Below are 14,257 nucleotides of genomic sequence, written 5' to 3'. Positions count from 1 at the left end.
AGAAGAACAGTTGTCTGGGGTTTGGATTTTTTGATTTTTTTTTTTTGTCTGTTATGTTTGGTTTTTTTTTTTTTTTAAACTTGCATGTCAGGACATTTAGTGGCAAAGCTTTCTGCACAAGCCATCCATGTGCAGTTCTCAGGAACAACCATCAAACCATCACAGTCCTGAAATCTTAACAAAAGAAGAGCAATATGGCCTTCTAGTATTTATGAGAAATCTGGATGAAAACATAGACCGAGATGGGGTCTGCAGTTTTCCCCTATCTAGGGGAAGATCTAGACTATCTAGAGTGTTTGCTCTGCTGCTACCCAGTTTAACAGTTTAAATGAGAACTCGTTTTGTTTAACAAAATTCAACAATTTTCAATATTGAACTATATAAAACACTAAAATTTCCCTTGTGCAGAAATGTATGATTTTCTGTGCATACATACTGCTGTTATGTACACACAACAGGTACAGGTCATCAAAAGAACTTTTTGGCTGCTGCTTCTTGTTGACTTCTGAAAGAAAAAGCAGAAGAGAGTTCATTAAGTATTTATGGTATAAAGCTAGTTAACTGTTTTAAAAGTCAGTATTCATTTGGGGAAGAGAAGATAGCGTTCCTTGTCAGCAGAGACTTAGGTAAATCAAATATCTGTGGCATCACAGAAACAGAATAGGAATTTTTCTGTTTACAAAGTCATTGGTAACATCACTATAGCTCCAATTTCTATCAGACACAGAAGGAAACAAAACATTCTGGACAGAAGCCAGAAACTGAAAGAACATCTGAATCAAGCTTCTCAGTATCTGATTGGCCTAAGGATCATCACAGAAAAGGCAACACAGGCAGCTAAGCAGCACAAGAATTTACATAAGATGGGATTTCCTTTTCCCTCTGGCACAGAACATATTTATTTTCTTAGTGGATACAGATACTGTGGATCAACCACACAGATGCTACAGTTACAAGGGCATCAAAAAGAATTGAGTGCAGCAGAGGACCACAAGGATGGTGGTCAAGAGCCGAAGCACACGCCTCAGGAGGAGAGGGGGAGGAAACATAGCTGGACAAAAGAAGGCTTCAAGTGAGGAGGCAAGGACAATTTCATGACAGAAAGCAGACAACAGTCAAACTGCAACTGGGCAGGTTCCCACTAGACATACTGTAGAGATGGGGTAAGAATAAAACATGTTATGATTAAACATTCCCAGTGAGGTCTGTGGCCAGTACATTTTCCATTCTTAGAGATTTTTAAGACCTGATCAATCTAAATACTAAGGAACCTGGTCTGATTTCAGTGTTGGCCCTGCTTTGAGCAGAAGGTTGAACTAGAGACCGTCCAAGAGCTCTGAATGATGGCTTCTTTTAAAGATTAACGTAATCATCCCATTGCAAATGCATTTCCAGTCAGAAGTTCTAAAATCATTTGCCCTGTTGCCTTCAAACCAGAACATACTTACCTGTACATGATATAACCAATGAACAACACTGTCTGCACTGCCACAAATACGAAGAAGTGCACAGTAGATAAGCACGATGGAAACGGAGGCAAGTCCGGACACTTTGGTTTCTCATTAGATGGCTAAAACCCAAGAAAAGCAGTGTTTGAGAAAAAAAAAGCACACAAGATCTGCCATCAAAAGACTGTTACATGCAAGAAACAAAGCAAGGTCTTTACAACCACACGAGTGGAAAACATAGACAGAAATAACAGTACTCTGAAAAATCATAACCTCACTCTATCTTTTGGTTTTCGCCTTTGTATTTCTCAGATAAACTGACCGATGTTCATTTGAGGGTTACAGGGAAGAGAGTAAATCTCTGGTAAATCAACCCTGAAATAAAGAACCCTTGGTGGGAACACAAACTAATTCAGCTTAACTGCTACCTAGGCTAGACTAAGGCGTTCCTGAACGTGAATGCGGTCATCTTTCACACTTAGAGACCTTAAGTGTAGCTGCCTGAGCTTCCCCTGATTAAAGCTCTCCCTTTTGTGCAGAAGTAATAGAGAATCTCCTCTGTATAAAGCTGTGAAGCAGGGAGACAAACACAAAAAAAACCCCACCCAGAAAACCTAATTGCTTGACCTTGTTTCCACAGGAAATTAGACTAAAAATCATGCTCTTTGTGGAAAACTTCTCATCAAGACACAGATCATGCAGTTAGGTCAAGGCAGTGCAGTTTTAGCGAAGCAGCTTAATGAAGGATTAATTGCTCCATAAATTGCATGCTGGCTCATCCTAGCTTTTCACTAACAGCCAAGTAAAGAAGTGTTACACTTCCAGCACATAAATTACCATATTTCGTTGTACTAAATGCTCAATGTCCCTTTTTACTACATGAAGGTGTTCTTTGATGTCATTGAAGTGCTGAGTTGTTTCATAGGCTCCTGCAGCAGAGCCAGGATGTTGAGCTCCACTGATCAGCCTCAGAGTATCAGCCATGGAATTTCTGAAATGAGACAATGACAAAACATCTCTGCATAGAACAGCAGTTTTTAGTCCGTTTAAATTAATTTGAAATACATAATTGCCTAAAAAGGCAGAAAATACTTTTTGTAGCTTCCAAGAATACCTATCAAGAAATAATTCCTTAATCAAACAATTATTTTTAAAAATAGCTTGATTCTGTATTCAGTTTGAATTTGTGCAGCGCACCACCTCCCACAAGCACACTGAAAACAAGATCTGGCTAGACATCTGCTTTGCCTGACTGATGAAGTCTAAAACAAGAGTTTTATCTGAGGCTCTTGCCAAGGCTTTAGGATAAGTAGAGTTTAATGCAATCTTTGAAGAAAACCAAAAGCTGTTTGAAAAAAATAAATAAATAAACCCAGTCATGTAAGAAATAAATATTAGGAAGAGGCTTTAGGGATAAGAAAAGATTTAGATACACCCTTGTTTCATGATTATCATTTATACGAGAAACTCATTTCCTGCATGCATTGTCATAATACTTAACATTGTCTTCTTGTGAACTCATTTTGCTTCTACAACAAACCAAATTAAATCCCTAAAAAGTTGAGGCTCTGTAACTAATTTTGTTTGAGGTAAATTAGTCAATGAGAGAAAAAACCCTTCATCTCTAATTAATATGTTTATATAATTTCCCCCTACTCTGATGTTTCTTTTCAGTTGCAAAGAGGATTATTTTACAGCTAAAATATTTATCATGTGAATGTTAATCTCTTCATTATTAACAGAATAAACAATCACAATGTATGTCTTTGGATTTCTTTTTAATTTACCTAAAACTTTACATTTCGTTCAGATGAGAGTTTCAATGCCTTCAAGGTGCAGTCCTCTTTGTACAGTGGTTAGCAATTTATCATAGTATCATAGAATGGTCTGGATTGGAAAGGGACCTTTAAAGATTGCCTGGTCTGACCCCTCTGCCACTGGCAGGGACATCTTTCCTTCACTAGATCAGGCTGCCCAAATCCCCATTCAGCTTGACCTTGAGCACTGTCAATTTTAACTTTTACGCAAGAAAACAAACCACAAAACCTGGCTTGAATACTATTAATTTAGAAACCTGGCAACAACGTATAATGAAGGGTCAAAACTTTAATGTTTACAAGTAGTCTTCATGAAGATAAAGCTATGCATCAGCTGCTCTTCGTGCCGTTAGAACTCAAACAGCCCAGAACTAAAAATAAAAGCCCCCATGAGCAGGTTAACAAGAAAAGCAGTACTGTACATATCCTGTTCAAAGGCACTGTGACAAGTCCCTGGAAGCTTAAAGAGCAAGCATAGACCAGCTAGTGCCACAGCAGCTTTTGCGTCATTGGAAGAACCGTGCAGCATGTTTAAACTACTCGAAGCAGCTCCATACGAAGTCAAAGCCATGCACTAAATTGATCTACACAATCACACTGAGTTGCAGACACACCACCTTAAGAGATGCAGTCAGTAATTACAGCCCTTCCTAAATGCTGGATCAGCAGTATACTTCAAGTTGAAGACTACAAGCTACCCTTAAAAAAATCCACTTTGAAACGCAAACCAGTATCCCACATACTTCCCACACCACCCAGAAAAACCCACCTGTTTTTCACTTTCAGTAACAAAAAGATCCAAGAATTCTTTCTGTGCTGTCACCTTTGTAAAAGCTCAATCCCACTTCCAGCATGTGTTAGAAGATCAATTGCTTTCCACAATAACATCTGCAGTTGCTCCAGATAACATAGCGTACTCTAGGCCAGGTGGGGTTAGCCCTGGACTTCTGCAAAACTCTCAGTATTTACCTCAATAACACGTTTCATACTATTGCAAAGTCATCAAAATGAGCTACCAAACCCAAGTCCTTTGTTTCTGTAAGCCACTGCAAACAGAACTAATCAAAGCAGCTGTTCCTTTCTCTCATTGTGCATTTCTACTTTGGAACTTCCTGTGAAACAACTCAAATTAGCATATATGACAGGAATTATTTTATATCTTTATATTGTCAGTATATAGATAATTTAAGATGGACTAATATTTTCCTGTGCTTTGAATCAGTGCTATAATCATCTATGATAGAAGCAAATTTTTCACTGGAAGATCTTTTTCTTAAATGCAGAGCCATGAAACCACTGTTATGGCCACTGCCTAGTACCTGCTGATAGTAACCCTGACTGTCCACATGCACCACACCGTTTATCTTGCCCCACTGCTTTCAGTACTGGAGCACAACTGTGACACCCATTTTGTTCCACTCCCTCCCTAATACCACCAATCTCTATGTAATTAACAGAGGTCTGCACCCCCACCTTCCCCCAGGCTGATGCACTGTTTGTTGAAAGCAGAACCACCTCCTTAAGTAGACGTGGTCTCTATCAAATTTAATTTACATTTGCTTTTGCATGAACAATACCATGCTGATGGTTTCTATTGTATGAACATGCAAGATTCCTCTGCAATCAGATGATTAAGAAATCCACAAATCTTGACAAGAAAATTGCTTTAGACAGTAAGTCCTTCTCCGCCGGGATGACCAGTGGCGCAACAGCGGGCTGTTCATGTCTATCTATAAATAAAACACTTCTTTAATCTAAGAAAAATATTAAGATGATGTTACGCAAACCCATACCTAATAAGTAGTCACTAAAAGGGCAGACTGCCAATATTAACAAGAAAATCTAATTTGCTTGCAAGGCATAAAGATTTGGCAAGAATATTAACATAAAAGCTTTTGTGGAAGAACAAGTGCAAAAATGGAAGCACTCTAATCCTCCTTCCACAAAAAAATGACCTACTTAGATAAATAACAAGAGCTGCCCTTGAGCTAATACAGGGAGAACCCTCAGCTGCAGTAATTGCTTTTCTCCTTTTTTTAAGCCCAAGGTAAGGCATGTTTTAAGTACTATAAATGAAGAGTTAAAGCAACTTAAAGCCATTGCTGCTAAAGACAGAAATTGCAGAGCATCTTTGAAGCAGCACACAAACATCCCTATCAAGCACAGGAATTTTCTCACATCTATTTTAGCAGTATAGCACCTTCAAGGTAAGACTTTTACCTAATTTAGTGATGTAGCTTGTGAAGGAAACTGTGCTTCTTGTCCCCTTACTTTAAGAAGTTCAGGCCAAGGGAGGACATTATGTATTTTCCAGATATGGCCATTATTTCAACTGCAATGATCTCTTAAGGCATAGCCCTAGTCCTACTGATAAAAAAGGTTAATCTACAATGGAAAGTAAAGGAAAAAAAAAAAGACACAAAACAACAAACCAAGGCCTATCCAAGGCCTGGAATTCTGAGACACTTGACATAAAATGGGAATATTTTTTATGGTATTAAAAAAATAATTAACACTATGGAGGAGTAATCAATGTATGAGCTTTAGACAATCATAGCAAAATTAGGAAAAAGCCCTAAAGATAATGTATGTCTATGCTGAAGAAAGAATCAGACTACTTTAACAAAACTCAGAAAGGAGTACTTGGAAGAATAATCAATAATTCTCAGCAACTTTTATTACATGCAGAGTAATTTTCATTTCATCATTAAAGAACTAACACAGCAGAGAAATTCCAAGTTTGTCAATATCCTCCTACTGAAGTAATAAATAGGATTTAGAAGCTGGAAAACAATATGAAATTCAAAACACAGCCTTAATGTTTAGAAAGCATTTACCTCATTTCAGTTACTTGTCTAATGACCTCTTCTTGAGTTTTCACAACTGTCTCAAACCCTTGCTGGGAAACCTGGCAGTGGAGAGTAGGGGTGAGAAAAAGATCAGCATGGTCTTGGCAAAAGCAAATCAAGCTGAGGTATCAATCACGATGCATTGTTTCACTTGCCTGTCCTTGTTGAGCTGGAATAACAGCTCCTCTCTTAGCAATCTCCTCTGTGACCACAGAGACGTATTTCCGCTGCTCATCCAGGATCATGTCCAGTTGCCTGTTCAGCTGTTTGATTTCAAGATGGATTCGATTTTGCCCCTCAAAGATTTGCCTCAGTTCACGATCGCTGACAGTTTCGAAAGGGTCATCCGCTGACAGGACAAAAGCACAGGCAGTTTGCTTATATATGCAATCCTCCAGTTTTGAGTTGTGCTGTATCCTTTTCCTTGCAGCCTCCAGGGTTCCCAACATGTGTACTTTGTTCCCCATCATTTGATGTATTTGATGTTTATTTATCACCCTTGCCATGACAAAGAATACCTGAGTGGGACCAGAACAACTGCACAGAGATATCCACACATATTCCACATACTCAAACCCAGGCTCTGTCTTGGAGTTCCTATTTCAATACTTGGGTAATGTGCCACATAAAATGGAAACAGGATGCTGTCATTATTAGGAGGCAGTTACCTTTGCATAAGCTGGCATTGTATTACCAACGGTCAGAAGAGATGTGCAGGCATTAACAGCTAATTTTTAGAATAAGTAAGCTTGAAATAGACAAGTGACTGCATATTCTGAGAGAGTTCCTCCACAGCCTAAACAACATCAGAAATTCCAAAAGACTGTGGCAAAAAGATTATTATTTCTTATCAGTGGAAGGCTGGACAGTATTTCAAAAACATAGGTGAAGACAAAATAGTGCAGGACCTTTACAACAGTCATAACTTATCACTGCAGAAGATGACAACCAAAAATTTCAGGCCTAGGTGCCTGGTATGTGTGTGTTCAAATACAACTAATTCAATCCACAACTGTAAGAAAGAGTCTGGCTTCCATTATGCTTTCAAATAAACAGTTCTAAAAAAAGTCTAGGCATCACAAAAGTGATTTTGTATTTCAGAAAAGTCTTCACAAATGAAAGATCAAAGATTCTTAAATAAAGTAGCATCAGTAGAAGCTCTGTGAGATTGGGTCCTATTTCTAAATATCCCAGAAAGCAGAAGTTTTCCTTGACAACTGAAAAATCACTGAAATAACTTGCCTGGCTGTCCTTGCACATCAGGATGTTCCTTTTGAAATTCTTCTTTCTTTTTATCCAGTTCTTGTTGAAAGTGCTCAAACTCTTCCTGATATTTCTCTTTATCTTGTTGAGGAATTTCTGCCCCTGTTGTTGGCTTCAAAACATAATCAAAGGAGGAGGGGAGGAGATACTTTTTTATGTTCTCCACCACTCCTATATAACTTATTCTTCAGCAAGGCTGTTTAGATTTCAGATTTGAAGACATAACACGACTAGTTAAGCACATTACTATATTTTGAAGAGAGGAATCAGACATCCCTATGGAGACCCACAGCTTTTTCCTGTCACAGGTGTACTTTCTGTGATTAAAAGAAATCTAGTCTTGCAAGCACAGATGCTGTTTAGTACAGAACTGTTCTAGAGGTGTGGGAAGCTGAAAGCAAGAACAGATTATTTGTCTGCTTTCCTAACAGTGTACATTTTAGTTTGTTTTCTCTGCATGTTTTGACTTAATATCAAGATTTTGGGTGATTCAGCGTTCCTTTAAGAATTCTGGTCTGGGAAATGTTAATTAAAATCCATTACAGCATTAGTCTAATTTTTCTAAAACAGGTAACAGCACAGCTACATGCCAAAATCCTGGAACAGAAATGCCAAGTATGTCTTAAGACAAAATGCCACAACCTAGTGCTACATATAAAGCCACACACCATAACATATTTTATAAATGATGAATAAAGATGCTTACTGCTTCCTTCCCGGGCTCAGTCAGCTGGAAGGTCAGGAAAGACAGGACATCATGATCATCTGTATTCAACAAATTAAAAAAACCACTAGTAATTGCAACAGCTATATGCTACAAATCCTTGTACTTCTCAAGTCAACCCTGCACTTGCAAAGGATATTCAGGTAGCAGCATCCTCCCAATGGTTTATGCAGCAGGGAATGAGACTGCATGTCTTTGCCAGGACAAAATGAAAGTCCTTCTGCTCTGGGCAGGAAAAGGCCTAAGCATATCTGTAATTTGGGAATGGGAGTGGATTAACCACATCAACATGGCCAAAGATTGGTGTAATGGGCCAACATCAGCTGTAAAACCCCCTCGCTCATGATCCCTGCACGTCCCCACACCGTTTGCCACAGTTTTTAACATTTGCTACCTGCAAGGCCCCCTGTGGCTGCAGATATTCCGAAATATCCCTGTGACGGCAACGCCATCTCTTCCACTTTGGCACAAAACTCATAGTCTTCTTTATCTGGAGTAAAGCCGTTGTTAATTAATACCTGAAGGATAAACACAATTTTTACCATATAAATCTCTGTGTTAATTGCTTTGTCAGTTTATAGTCACAGTCAAAAAGAGAGCAGCTCTGGGCCTGACACAGAATTTTCACTCCGGAGTTACAGAGAGCTTTTACCATTACAACACAGTGCAAGGCTCACCCTCTTTTAGGTGCACACATGTTGACTTTTAGACAAACTTTTACTGCAAAAGTTGTATGGTTAATAGCTATGAACAGCCTCTTTCCAGAAGAAATCAGAAGCCAATTCACAGTCATCTGATTAGTACTTAAGAAGTCTTAAAGACTTCCTTATGCCTGTGGTTTTCTATCTTCTCCAATCTTCTGAGCTCTGCCACTTCTTGGAGGTGGGATGCCTCAAGTAGTGAATTTCCATCTACTGTCAAAGACTGAGCTTTGTTTTTTCAGTCATGTTTCAAGAACCTCTCCTCATCAGCTTCAAAACCCTATGCGGCTCTCAGATCAGCTTGAGAAATACTGCTCAAATAGGTATTTGGAAGGTGAGGATCCCATACAGGCTTTTGGGACACTTCTGCAGGCAAGTTAACGGCCACAGAGGGCTCTGAGCACATGTGAGTACACGAGCACAACTGACTCCCAAGCAACACCTGCCAAGGCAGCTCAGGAAACCACAGAGAGTTGCACTAATGTAGCTCAAAGCACTTGTCCAGCTTTAAATACTGCACCTCCTTCCAACTTCTGCTACTACGCTCAACATTTTCAAGAGTACTGAAATTAACCATATGAGGTCTTTGGGTTTCCAAACAGCTTCCCTAATGTCACACTCAGAAAACTGATGAACAAGAGCAATGACGTTCTTTCAGAGCACTCACAGTCAGGGTTTTCTGGTAGTACACGATCTTCACTCGGACAGGATAGGGCTTGTTTCGGAAGTCCCTCTGACAGGATGCCAGTGCTTGTGTGGAACCATCACTACGCAAGAAGACAGCTTGCACAGAACTGGATCTCACAATTTATCAGCTAAGACAAAGATGTTTTACATGGGACATAACACGGACAGAATGCAGTAATGGGGAGATCTGTTTGCTTCTAAGATACATTCCTGCACCTGTGAGTCGAGATGGAAACAACCCACAGTCCAGACTGTGTCAGCTAAGCTAGGCACCTCTCTTTTCAGGGAGCTCAAAAAGATGTCAATAGTGCTGTTGACAATCAATGATCAGAAATGAAACTTAAATCAATTAATTTTAGTAACAGGCAATTAGCTTTTGGTTAGTCACTTCTGTCAGTTATTAGTCGCGTGGAAGACGCTCATAAGCAATGAAGAGGTAAGAAGTCTGTATCTCCCTTTACCTGAGTTTGCACATCCCAAGGGACACGTGCCATTTAAATATTCAATTTCTGTGCTGTTACTGCCAAAACAGTGCTTTGACATACAGGAAAACTCAAATGTAAAGGAGACATCAAAGTTTCATATGAAATAAGCCTTTCTAATGTTTCTCAGAGTTTCATACAACAAATCATCATTCCAAAGCAAATATGCCTCACAAACTCTGAAAATACACTTACTTCTGATGGTCGTACAGAAGTTTTCCATTGTTGCCTACAACAATCACTCCAGGATTGTTTTTCTAGAAGAAACAGTAAACAAATGGAATAGCTTAATCCAAAGTGAAATGTAAGTAACATCACTGATAGCCTTTCTGTGATAAAGCACCTGAAGTCATTACACTACAGACACACCACAGACGTGTTTATTTTATCTGTACCTCAGGATCACATACATGACCTTGTACAGTCATTAGAAAAACCTCAGGAGCTACATCAGAGTATAAACAAAGCCTGTTGAACACATCTGTAGTTATTTACACTGCCGAAGAACAAGCTAAAATGCTACTGGCAGAACAGACATGCAGGACCATTTCAGTTGTCTTTGTGATGTAAGAAGTGAACTCCAGGTTTTTACACCAGCACTGGATTTGGGAGTTCATTTCCCTTCTGCCTTCAGCATTTCCAAACATCTTCTCCCAGAGTATACTGCTGTTGGCTGCAATACATTTCTTCATAACAGATTGTGGGGCTATGTCCTCAGCCTAATAAGGTATCATCCAGAGAGTTCATCTAGTACTGCCAACTAAATACACACTGCTTATGATGCTGATGTTAAAACTGATTCTCCACTGCCTTTCAAGTGTGCTTGCAACCAGACATGACTCCCAGCAGAAAATGGACTGACCATCAACTGTGAGTATTGGAACACTTTTGTCTGCTATGCTCCAAGGTAATTAGACTTGGGCTTCACTTGTGAATGCTTTGAAATGGCAACTGTCACCTCCATCTGCTACAGAATTTTTGCTGCAGAACTACTCCAGGCAGATTTGTTCCAAGAAAAAGAGCATCTATGAAGACATAGAAATTCATGTTTCCACAGTTGTTATTTTGATACAGTATTGTCCTGGTTTTGCTGGGACACAATCACAGACCAGCCATGGGCTGCAAGCCATTAGCAGCTGTGAGGCAGCCCGGACAGCTGACTTGAGTGGGCTACAGGTGTGGCCTGTATCATGAACATCACGCTCAATATAAAAGAGGGAGTTGGGAAGGAGGACAGGCTCCTGGGAGAGCTCCTCCTCACTCCTCTCCTGCTCTTGAGGACTGCCTTCCTGAATATTGTGACTGCTGTACTTTTTTCTGGGGTGAGCATAATTATATGTATCTTGTACTGACATTGCTACTAATTTGGCTATTTCATTTAAGCTGTTTTTATTTCAGCCTGTGAGTCTTTCCTCCTTTTCCTCATCCCTCTTCTCTGCTGGGGAGGGGTCACTGAGTGATAGAGGAACTGCTGTAGTTTAGTCCAGATATGAGCTAAACATAGATGAATATACCCCTTCCAAAGCACACATCTTTAGATACATCAACATTTCAAACTGTACATGAACATTCCAAGTTTCAGCTTGTACGCATACACAGGGTATCTTCCCTCCAAACTTAACATATAAGTCAATGTTCAGAGAGAGAAGACATTATTTGCTATGCTTCATCTCTGAAGCTTTTTCCACAAAGGCATGTGCATGAAACAGGCAGGAAATTACTTTAGAATCTTTGCTAGGAGAGTTTGCCTCTTGACTAACCTTTCCATCATTGTCAAAGGAATCAAAGAAAATTCCAACACCATTCCATTTATCAGCTGCCCCAAAGACAGGACCTTCCAAGCCTTGTTCTTCTGTAAACCAGATTGCCTGTTACAGAAAACAAGAACTGTAAGTCAGGAGTCACTTTTTACAGCATATCTCTTTTCCAGTTAGATCAAATTCTGGATACCAATCCATCAGCTCCAATGCGGCCTCTTCCAGTAACTCGAAAGGTCACTTCGACTTCCCAGTACTCAAATATTGACTTGTTTTTTGTCCACACTGACCCTCTTTGGCTTTTCAAAGATGTTGTTATACGAATCTGGTCTGCGCTGGGTATGGCATCTAGAAAGGAAAGGAACCAAGTGAGTATATGAAAGTACTGGGAATGCTGATCCAGTCAATTAACAGGTCTCCTAAACTCATGGAACTTTCTGGTCTCCTCAACTACAGAACAGCTTTCAAAATAACTTTAGTGGAGCACTCAAGCACTTGGGAGGAGAGATGGGAGGTGTGTGGAACCCAACGCTCCCCCCTGCCAACCTCCCCAGTCTTTACTTTCAAGAACCTCATTACTGCTTTATGGAAGATTTAATTGCCTTCCACTTGTGACCACAATGTACAGCTTAACAGAATGCTGATTTTGCTGTTAAGGTAAGTATTAAATATTTTTTTTAAAGCCCCAGCTTTCTCCTCTATCCCTTGACTTTTCATAAAACAGATTTCTGATCTGCATTTTAAAAGAATGTTGTAATTTTCTGTTTAATAGCTTGAAAGAATAAGCTTGCATTTAGAGCGAGGAATTAATCTGTATTAAGTAACAGTTATTTTTGTCATTATCTGCTCTAAAAAGCAGGGAAAAAAGCTCATCTAAAGACAGTTTCCTTTGTGCCACCTGTAGCATGGCGTCAAATAAGGAAAGAATTAGCACTCGTGAATTAATATAAACTGAAATCTGTTAAGAAGCCAAACAATGCACAGAAGCTACTGCAGAGAAGCTCACAGTATGGCAGGCCCTTATGCACAGTAAATATCAATACATTTTGGAAAGGGACTGTATGGAAGACTAGGTGCCTGAGCACCATCAAATCCTTAAGCCATACTGCCGAGGACACAACCTGCATAAATTGTTGCAATAAGGTTGCATTTGCCAAGGCAGACTTTCTGTCTCAAGCTTTTAATGTATGGATTCCAACAGGACTCCCAGGCACACAGAAGCATCAGCAGCCTGTCTCCGGTCCAGCACACACATCTTTCATGTCGACTCGCAGTGACACATCATCACTTCACGTGGTTTCGTCACCCTTAGCAATGGAGCTACCACAGCACCAGGTGAGTAACTTCCAACCCCATGCCAAAGAAACTGGAGAAGGATTTGCTGGCGTTTTAACCGCTATCCCGGTGTCTCCTCTGTTCCTCTGAGGCAACGTGGAAATCCGCACGAAGGGGCGCGGGGTGAGGGGTACCCACGGCGCTGACTGCAGGCTCGGTCTGCCTCTGACCGCGGTTGAGCTCTGCCGAGGGAGGCTGAAGGTTCGGGAGACGATGGGGAGAGCCGGGGGCGCAAGTCCGGCTCCACAAGCAAGGGCAGCTGCAGGAGGCCCTGCAGCTTTCACCCGGCGCCTTGGCGGCCCCCCGGAACCCAACCGAGGCTGACAGGTCCTGCCGCCCCCCATCCTTACGGTCTCCAGTTGAGCTAAGGGAGGTTTAGATTTGCTATTAGGCAAAAAATCTTTATTGAAATAGCGCTCGGGCATTGCAACAGGCAGCCCAGGGAGGTGATGGAGTCGCCGTCCCTGGAGGCGTTTAAAAATCGCGTAGACATGGCACCTGGGGACGCGGTGCAGCGGCCACGGTGGTGTTAGTCGACAGTTGGACTCCATAGTCCATGACAGAATCATAGAAACGATTAGAAGATTCTGTCTTCACCGTGTCCCTCAGCCCCCGGCCACGACCTGTGGCGGCTCATTCCCGCATCACCTCCTAAAGTAACGAAAGGAACGTGCCCATTTCAGAGCCCCTCGCATCCCGCGCCCAGCACTTACTGCCCGTATGAACCCAGAACGGCACCGTCCCGTCCGCCTGCACCAGGTGTGGCCCCTTAAAGCTGTATTTGTACTCAAAGCGACGGTGCGGCAGAGCTGCCGCCGCGTCTTCCGCCGCCTGCCCGAGGGCGTTCGGCAGATGGCCGAAGGCGAGCAGTGCAGCGGCAAGGAGGGCCGCGGGCAGGCCACCCCGCTGCGTGCGCGCCGCCATCTTGGCCCTTGCTGAGGGCCGCTGGGTACCGCCAACAGGGCGCCGCGCGATTGGCCGGGCAAAGGGCGCTGCGGCGGGGCCGGCCGGGGAGGGCGGCGCTGGCCGGGGCGCTTCCGAAGGCCGGTGGGAGGGCGCCGCGTCTGGGTGGAGTGTTCGGAGCCGGTCCCGGCTTTCGTGTATTGCGCTGCTGCGCTCGGGAGTGGTCAGCGCTCTCTATCCGGGTGTGGTGCGCGGTGTGGGGTTCCCCGGCACGGCTCGTCCGTGAGAACG

General features: G+C 41.8%; 1 protein-coding gene across 1 annotated transcript; it reads right to left on the bottom strand.

Annotated features, from left to right (window-relative positions):
- Window positions 1-206: 206 nt before the first annotated feature.
- On the bottom strand, window positions 207-13,987 carry LMAN1 (lectin, mannose binding 1). The gene is made up of 13 exons (XM_054398490.1): window positions 13,777-13,987; window positions 11,922-12,076; window positions 11,732-11,839; window positions 10,167-10,228; window positions 9,470-9,569; window positions 8,496-8,619; window positions 8,084-8,142; window positions 7,357-7,489; window positions 6,270-6,463; window positions 6,103-6,173; window positions 2,286-2,439; window positions 1,449-1,570; window positions 207-505 (listed from the first exon to the last, which is right to left on the bottom strand). Exons 1-13 carry the CDS (start codon window positions 13,985-13,987, stop codon window positions 469-471), a joined length of 1,530 nt encoding a protein of 509 aa, XP_054254465.1. The 3' UTR covers window positions 207-468.
- Window positions 13,988-14,257: the final 270 nt, after the last annotated feature.

This window comes from Indicator indicator, unplaced genomic scaffold (genome assembly GCF_027791375.1).
Source record: "Indicator indicator isolate 239-I01 unplaced genomic scaffold, UM_Iind_1.1 iindUn_scaffold_57, whole genome shotgun sequence".
Lineage (NCBI taxonomy): Eukaryota > Metazoa > Chordata > Aves > Piciformes > Indicatoridae > Indicator > Indicator indicator.
The sequence above is the reverse complement of the archived record's forward strand: the minus strand, read 5'-3'. Positions and strand labels throughout refer to the sequence as shown.